The sequence below is a fragment of the Hippocampus comes genome, unplaced genomic scaffold, assembly GCF_001891065.2.
Source record: "Hippocampus comes isolate QL1 unplaced genomic scaffold, H_comes_QL1_v1.1 scaffold30, whole genome shotgun sequence".
NCBI classification, from domain to species: Eukaryota; Metazoa; Chordata; class Actinopteri; order Syngnathiformes; family Syngnathidae; genus Hippocampus; species Hippocampus comes.
Genome location: NW_017805705.1, coordinates 463,394 through 471,253, shown reverse-complemented (window position 1 = coordinate 471,253; position 7,860 = coordinate 463,394). Strand labels below are relative to the sequence as shown.

The 7,860-nt window shown below is 44.8% G+C and overlaps 1 protein-coding gene across 1 annotated transcript in view; it reads left to right on the top strand.

Moving 5' to 3' along the window:
* Positions 1–7,860, top strand: part of hcn1 (hyperpolarization activated cyclic nucleotide-gated potassium channel 1) — a 50,922-nt gene that overhangs the window by 5,946 nt on the left and 37,116 nt on the right. The window contains exon 3 of the mRNA XM_019882793.1: positions 6–71. Coding sequence (XP_019738352.1) covers positions 6–71 — 66 coding nt within the window. The remainder of the gene's footprint in view (positions 1–5; positions 72–7,860) is intronic.

Sequence of the window (7,860 nt, the reverse complement as noted above, 5' to 3'; positions counted from 1 at the left end):
CCAAGATCCTCAGCCTGCTGCGCCTGTTGAGACTGTCTCGACTCATCCGATACATACATCAGTGGGAGGAGGTGAGTACGCAACCTTCGGCTATCGACGCGCAGCTCTCTGTGCAACTCGTATTTGTTCTGAGGGCTTGGTGGTGGATTATGTCCGTCCATATGCCGCAGCGATCGTGTATCTCGCTGGTATACCGTTGTGCGGGTGATTCCGTAGCCAAGTATCGTTCTGGGTGTGCCGCAGCCACGTATCGTGCTGGATATACTGTGACGCTGGTATACCATTGTGCGGGTGATTCCGTAGCCAAGTATCGTTCCGGGTGTGCCGCAGCCACGTATCGTGCTGCATATACTGTGGCCATGTAGGATATCAGTGATACGACAGTGTATTGTGTTCCTGTACCAAAGCCTCGAATCATGTTGGATTACGGTTGCTGTGTGTTGTTCCCGTAAACCATCGCTGCAAATCATGATACACATACCATAGCGCACGGTACCAGTTATATACTGAGTTTTCCGTATCGTGCCGGATATAGCGTCGCTAAGTATGAAGTTATACGATAGCTGCATCGTGTGCAGGATATACTTCAGTACATCGTGCACGGTGCATCCGATCATTTCGGATATGATATGATACTCCGTATTTATTTACTCAAATGCAGGTGGGATTGGGGGGTGGGGGGGGGGCTCTATTATGACGAGTGTTCTATTTCGCAGAATATTTCGAAATAATACCAAACAGCATCATACAGTAATTTTTTTCAACTGTTTGTTTCACCCCCCTTACCAATCAATTATAATATATAAATGTCCACAAATGCAGAGCATTGGGGTGGAGGGCGCATTTATTCATACGAACGCATCATGAGATGCTTGTGTGATAATATTAGTGTCTCTCATCGGAGATAATTAGGCTTACGTTTCCTGATGGGAAAAGGGAGGCATTTATTTGTTTAAGTGGACTAATTGGAGTGGATGGCCCCTGCTGTTTCGCATACCTATTCCTCTACTGTATTCTTTATTCCCAACTCACCCTCGCTGTCCTTGTCCAACCTTGTTCCTTGTTTGTTAATGTTGTCGTCGTCATGCAGATCACACCGCGAGTTGACGTTCTTTTCGTGCGCATGTTGTGCATGACCAAACACTGATCTAAGGGTCCAAATGGCTGCTATGTGAAGTCTGGAGCCTTTTTGCTAAGCCTAAACATCATCCCTAAATGAGTCCGCGTCGATAAAACTACCAGTCCGTGAGTTCAATTTCAAGCTCTTGTGACGCTACCCAGTGAAGTAAAAAGTGCTCAAAACCAGTAAGGCAGCCTATTTCTACAATTGATCGCTTACCGTCGTGGGTAGGGAAAACGTCTGGAATCAATTATGATTTATAGATTGACAGACGGGATGATTTTAGATGTTGACCATCGTGCTGGATATACCATAGCTGCATATCGGGTTGGATATAAAGCACTGTAGACCTGTGATCCATTGAATTTACAATGATGCTGGATATACTTTAGCCTCGTATCGTGCGGCTTAGACCGCATCCATGTATTATTTCACATATAGCAAACCAGTGTGTAGTGCCAGATGTACCCTAGTCAAATGTGGTCCTTGGATATCTTTGCTACGTACCTTACCATGCTGGATATACGGTAGTCCTGTGTCGCATTGCAAAAATTCTTGCTTGGATTTATTATAGCCGCATATGTTTTGAGGTTATATCATAGCTGCGTAGCTGGCTACGATGATTTCATGGAACGGATAATGGTAGCCGTCCATACGTGCGGTTCTATTTTTCATTCGATCTGAACTGGACAAACATGAAAAATCTCATGATACGCTGTACATTTTTTTTTTTAACGACTGCCTCCAAGTGTGCTATCGCCATGTGCTGGGCATGCTGGCTATGTGGGAAGCTGATTAGCATTCCAGATGAGCCACTAGGAGTCTGTGTGGGAGGATGGCGAGGTGGTATAGGCCACAACCACAAACAAGTATGATGCTTAATGAACGAAGGAATGAATGAATATTCTTCCCGCAAGTGTTGTTTCTACACTCAGTAACGGAGAATACAGCTAACAATAAAACGGAGGCGTTGAGATGTCATAGCCCTCCGCATCCCGTACGCCGGCACAACAACGGATCCAACACGTTCGCGGGAGCTGCTGTGAGCGTGGAGAGTGGGAAAAATTCAGAGCTGTCATATGGCGTGAGGTCAGATAAAGGATTTGTGTTTAAAAAAGGGGGAAAAAAAAACGCATGCTGTAATACAGTCAACCGTCGTCAGTGCCATCCAGTCACCCACTCTGAAGTGGACGATAAATCGTCATCCGGTATGCACGTCACTGTCCTTCGGTGCGAACCCCTTCCTCACTTTGTCACCACCTCTTTGCTCCAGCTGCCTCATCAACAGTCTTACTCAGTCAGAACCGGGCTGTCTATCACTTAGCAATGCTAATGCACTTTATTCAATTTTTCTCAAATTTTGTGAGTTTTCATAATTTTATTTGAGCAAAAAAAAAACCAACAAAACATTATTGTTATTTGAAGAACAAGCTCCAAATATTTTCATATTTGTTACCATGATAGTGTTCGTCTACCTGGATGTAGCTCAACTACCCAGAGTTGATGTCACCTTGGACTTGTTTCGAAAGCAGGCCAATTGGACTCATCGAAACGCGATGAATCAACAACTGAATAATCGCAAATTGATTACTATGCCTGTCCCTTGCATTTGACTGATGATTTCTATTAGGTTGGGGCCAAAACAAATGATGAGTTTCATTATTCAGAAATTCCCTGTCAACTCCTCCCAGAATAATCGTCGTTCATGCCCGTACTATAGTTTCCAGGCAGTGTGTCGCCGGTGGGCCGGTGTTAGCGAGCGGAACACCACCATGCACATACGCGTGTGCTCAATCATTCATTCGTTTGTTTGCTCGCACGTAATTATGGCGATGTGCAGCGCTCAGGGAAATTGCAGCTTACGCAGAGAAGGTCGTGCCGAGCAGTTGACTGCTCATTTGGCACGCCGAGTAAAACAAACAAGGATTATAAAAAAAAAAGAGAGAGAGTGAGCAAAAAGAGAGGAATTCGGAAAATGTGATGATTTTGTTTATTTCAGCTGGAGTTCACAGGCGATCCGGTGGCCTTCAGAGGACACATTTAAACAGAGTTTCGTAACGGAACACCTTAGATGAGTCACGCTCAGCTCATAGCACTGAAACCTCAGACTCATCAACACTGTGCTTGCCATATTAGCTGCCTTTGATCGTTTGAAACTTACGTAAAATATAACATCCACTCTCCTTAAGCGGGATACAAACACAACAATAATCGGGCTGAATTTGAACATTTTCCTCATTCCAGCCAAAACCATGATCAGATGTTTTTTTTTTTGTTTATCTTGTGGTGTGTCACAAGTCATTTTTCCTGCATGACAAACTGCTGGGGCGGACAGTGGGGTAAGGGCTTCAGCTTGTCTTGCTAAAATGACCTACACATCTGTACATTTTAGCTTTGAGGTTGGAATCTACAAGACAAAAACAATCAAAAATGATAAATCAAATCCTACAGTCACCCACCCTTATTATAATATTTAGAAGCAAGGCTGACTTGCTCTCAATTTTCTATTACAATCCCCGAAAAGCAAAAGCCAGTCGACCAGCTTGCCTCATTAGCATAGCAGTGCCTAGTAACAAGGTCATACCAGTAGCATTTTCGGTTAATGTGCTAACAACAGCACGGTGTTATTTCATGGCTCATTTCATGGGCCGTCCGAGAAGTTTAAGCTTTGCCTGTTGATTTCGATGGATTCATCTGACTTTCCAGACGGCTTCACCCCGAACTTGCATTTAGCTTAGTTTGAAAACGAAAAAGTTTCTTGCTATGTTAGCGGAGCTGGCACCAGATGTCTTGGCTTTTAGCATAGTGTCAGCGTTTCGGTTAATGAGCTTACAATGTCAAAGTGTTTTATTACTGATCACCAACGGGAAGTATAACGATATAACCTTCTGTCGGTCACACTCCACTGATGCTTCTTAGCAAATATGGCTGCCCTTTGTTGCCTTATTTGGGTTGGAGAGGTGAATATATTTACCGTAAATGTAACTGCAGTGTAGCCGATGAGACCAGTGGCACATCTGGCTCATAACCCCCACCACCAGCAGCAGCATCAGCATCAGCATCAGGCCTGCTGCCATATCCTGGCTCAGCCGCATGGGCTCAGGTCGGGCTGGTGGCAGCAGTGTGGCCTCCCCCTAGGGAGGAGCTTTACCTTTTTTTTTTCCCAGCTCCGGGCTTAATCTGTCTGCTTTCAGTGCGTGCCAAAATATATACGGACTAGTTTATTATGATTTATGCTAATATTGAACAATTAAAAGTCAAACCAAATCTATTCTGGGATTGTGGCTGACCTCAAAATGATCATCAAATTTTGATGCCGTCCACCCACATTAGGTAGCATTGACAAAAAAAGGCTTGCAATTCATGGATGCCTGCTTCTATTTGGAGCTCACTTGGGCGAATTCCCTTTTCGCAGAGCGTCAAAGTACTAGCCCTGGAATTCACCCAAAAAGTCCGCGTCAAACGAAAATGGGTGACTTCCTGTTCAATTTTGGGCATGGGTCCTTGAAATATTTTCATATGTCCGTTATGATAGAAAGATACACAGATGAGGTAGTCCAATAGCATTTTCCCCATTTTCATTTTGACTTTTTGTGTGGCACATATTCAGATTCGGAAAACTCAAATTATTCCCGTTGGGGTAGACACAGGCACAGTTATTTACATATATGACAGTTAAATAGCATTTATCAAGCGTCACTGAATAAGCGAGGAGCCACGTCGCTTTATCCATGGCTCGTTGATTTTCATGAATGGCTCGTTAATGTTCATTTTTACAGCAGGGCAGAAAAACAGATTGCTGCCAAAAATGCATTGAAAATGTTTATTTCACAGTTTTGCATACCAAAGTACAAATGACATTTAGCTAGCTTAGCTATTTGTAGCGCATAGCTTAATCCAGTGCTTGTTTCAGTGTTAAAATCTAACAGGAGGGCTGAATTAAAAACTGACCAGTTTGGCTGTTATTATACATTTTTCATTTTAGTTCACTCTTTGGCTTGCCAAATGATGATAAATGTCGCGTGTCTTGCTTTACTGACTTTTTGGATGACTACATCGCCTCATCCAGAGCTCATTTCAACACTAAATCTTACAGGTGGGTGGCAAAACTGACCAATTAGCCCTCTCAAAGTGGATTTTTAATTTTTCTATCACACATTTTTTTGCCACATATGCCAATAAAGTCACATTTCACAAGTAGATTTCCACGATCTTTTCGCTTTGACATTCTGTCACCGCGGTCTCTGCTGTCATTAGCATAATCCCTCACTGTTGATGTAATTACTTACCCATAGTTGATGCCCGTGCTATGTGACACGCATTCCCCCTCCTGTACTCCGTTATGATTTCCACCGACTGGCCGTCACTGCAAGGACAGCAAGCGTAGCATAGCCGTGTCGTGTCACCGCACGTTTTCCGGAAAAGGTGGATTACCGATCGTTGCCAATTTGACGATTGATTTAGAGACTGGGAGGGAGGTTTGAAATTGCGTCAAGATGGCCTGGCCTGAGAGCCTGTGTTGGATGAAGGTGATTCGGATCTTGGGCTGTTATTGAAAAGATTTACTGCCGCTCGCTCAATCGATCCGCAAGAAGGAAAATGGGAGCCAGCTGAGCCGAGTATCTAAATGACTCCTAACTGCATTACAGCCACTGCATTTGCCGTCCACTGAAGTATTTTCTGATCGTCTTCTCAAACACACACACACACACACACACACACACACACACACACACACACACACACACACACAAATTCAGCATTTTGGAGTCCCATGTGCTCAACCCGTGTTCTATTTAAAGGGCCGGCTACTTGCTATTAATTCCACAGATGCGCCGAATCTTTGCAAGAGTACACATTGCATAGATCACACATGCCAGCCGGTGACATTTAAAAGAGGCAGCCCGGCCTCATTAGCATGTCCGCTCAAATGCCATTTAGTGGCAGGACACACAGTGTGTGTTTCCTGTGGTGCGACGTGATTGGATGTGATGTCTTTGTGCGCGCACGTGTGTGTGTGTGTGTGTGTGTGTGTGTGTGTGTGTGTGTGTGTGTGTGTGTGCGTGTGCGTGTGTGCAAGTGTATGTGTGTGCGCGTGTGTGTAGTGTGTGTGAGTCTGCCATGCATCATGTTAGCGTGAGGATCTATCAAATCGCGTCACCTTGGAGTGGCACGCGCCGCCTCGGGCGCACAAACCGGTGCGCTCTTTGAAAACGAAGCAGCAGGAATAGATTTTCCCCAAAAAGTTTTTTGTATTATTTCTTTGCATTGAGCAGCCGTAGCTTAAAATGGCTGCGTAGGATTCAACAATAGCGCGGCAGTCAACGGTAGTCAAACGGGTGAGAAAAGGTGATGAAAGGCGTCATATTTGCGCCGCAGGTTTCTGCATTTGGCCGAGTGCGCACCGCGGTTGAAATCAACGCAACATCAACAACCGAGGGTGAGGTTGTCGCCTCTTATTAGCATCTGTTTGCCCGTCTACATCGCCGATTTCTGCAATGAGTCATGATGTGGCGGTGGAATCGATGAAGTCGATTGAATGGGAACAAAACCAGCAGAGGTTTGTCAGGCAAAAAAAAAAAAAAAGACACACCATGTTTGGTACATGTATTTATTTCTTTACCCGCCTCCATTGCCTTGAGTAGCCTTGTCGACAACAGCAGAATGCAATCCGACAACGCCGAGGCAGTAGAATAGATCACGTCCACTGAAAGGCAACATAGATCAATACGAACAACATTTGAATTCTCTCGAGGGAGCGCGCCGCGTCGAGTCGTCCTTTCTGCAATCAGCAGCGTGTACGTTCCATCGGTTCCGAGGCGATACATTCAGACAAAGTAGACTTCAGCTCCATGAATCAATGTGAATGAGAAAGCGGACTCGATAGCGCTGCTGCTTTTGGCCAACTAGTTGTTTAAAGACATTGGCGGTTCTAGACAGCTTGAGATGAGGTGATGAAGGGGTGACTCTTAGCGTGTCGCTACACTTAGCTCATGAGCCTTTCCATTTGTTCGCGAAAGGCCACGCTTTGATACATACAGCTTGATTAAAGTGCAGAGGGGATACTATTACATTGCATTGGCGCTGCCCAAAGGTGCCGATCACTCTTCTACACAACAGTGACTTGACCGCTCGCCGCTCTTCACGCTTGACTCGTGCATTTTTCATCAGCGCTCAGGACCTCCATGGGCGTCCTCTTCCTTATCCGACGAGAACAGCGAGAGGGGCCATTTTGTCATCTTTACATTCTTATGTTCACTTTCATTTGTTATATAATGAGTATATATAATGTGTGTGTGTGTGCGTGTGTGTGTGTGTGTGTGTGTGTGTGTGTGTGTGTGTGTGTGTGTGTGTGTGTGTGTGTGTGTGTGTGTGTGTGTTCATTCACACGATTGAGTTGATGCAAGGCAAGGACAAACGTTTGACTGCATGGATGTATTCAGCACATTCCTGTGTCATTTGCATGAGGTTGTTTTTGGCGGTGGCGCAAGTTAGTTGAAGATTTGCGCCGCGAGTGATGGCGTAATCTGCTTATCGCGCCAATTATTTGAAAAGAAATATTAACATTTGCCGGTTTATTTCTTTATTTTTGTATCCTCCTTAGTGAAGGCCCGTTATTATAATCTTTCCCCGTCCTGCTGCCGTTGACTCTTTAATGCATAAAGAAAGACTGTCACTAAGTAGACTACTGCCGAATGGACTTCACGGCACGTGTACTGAAAGCGCTGTCAAACCCCCCC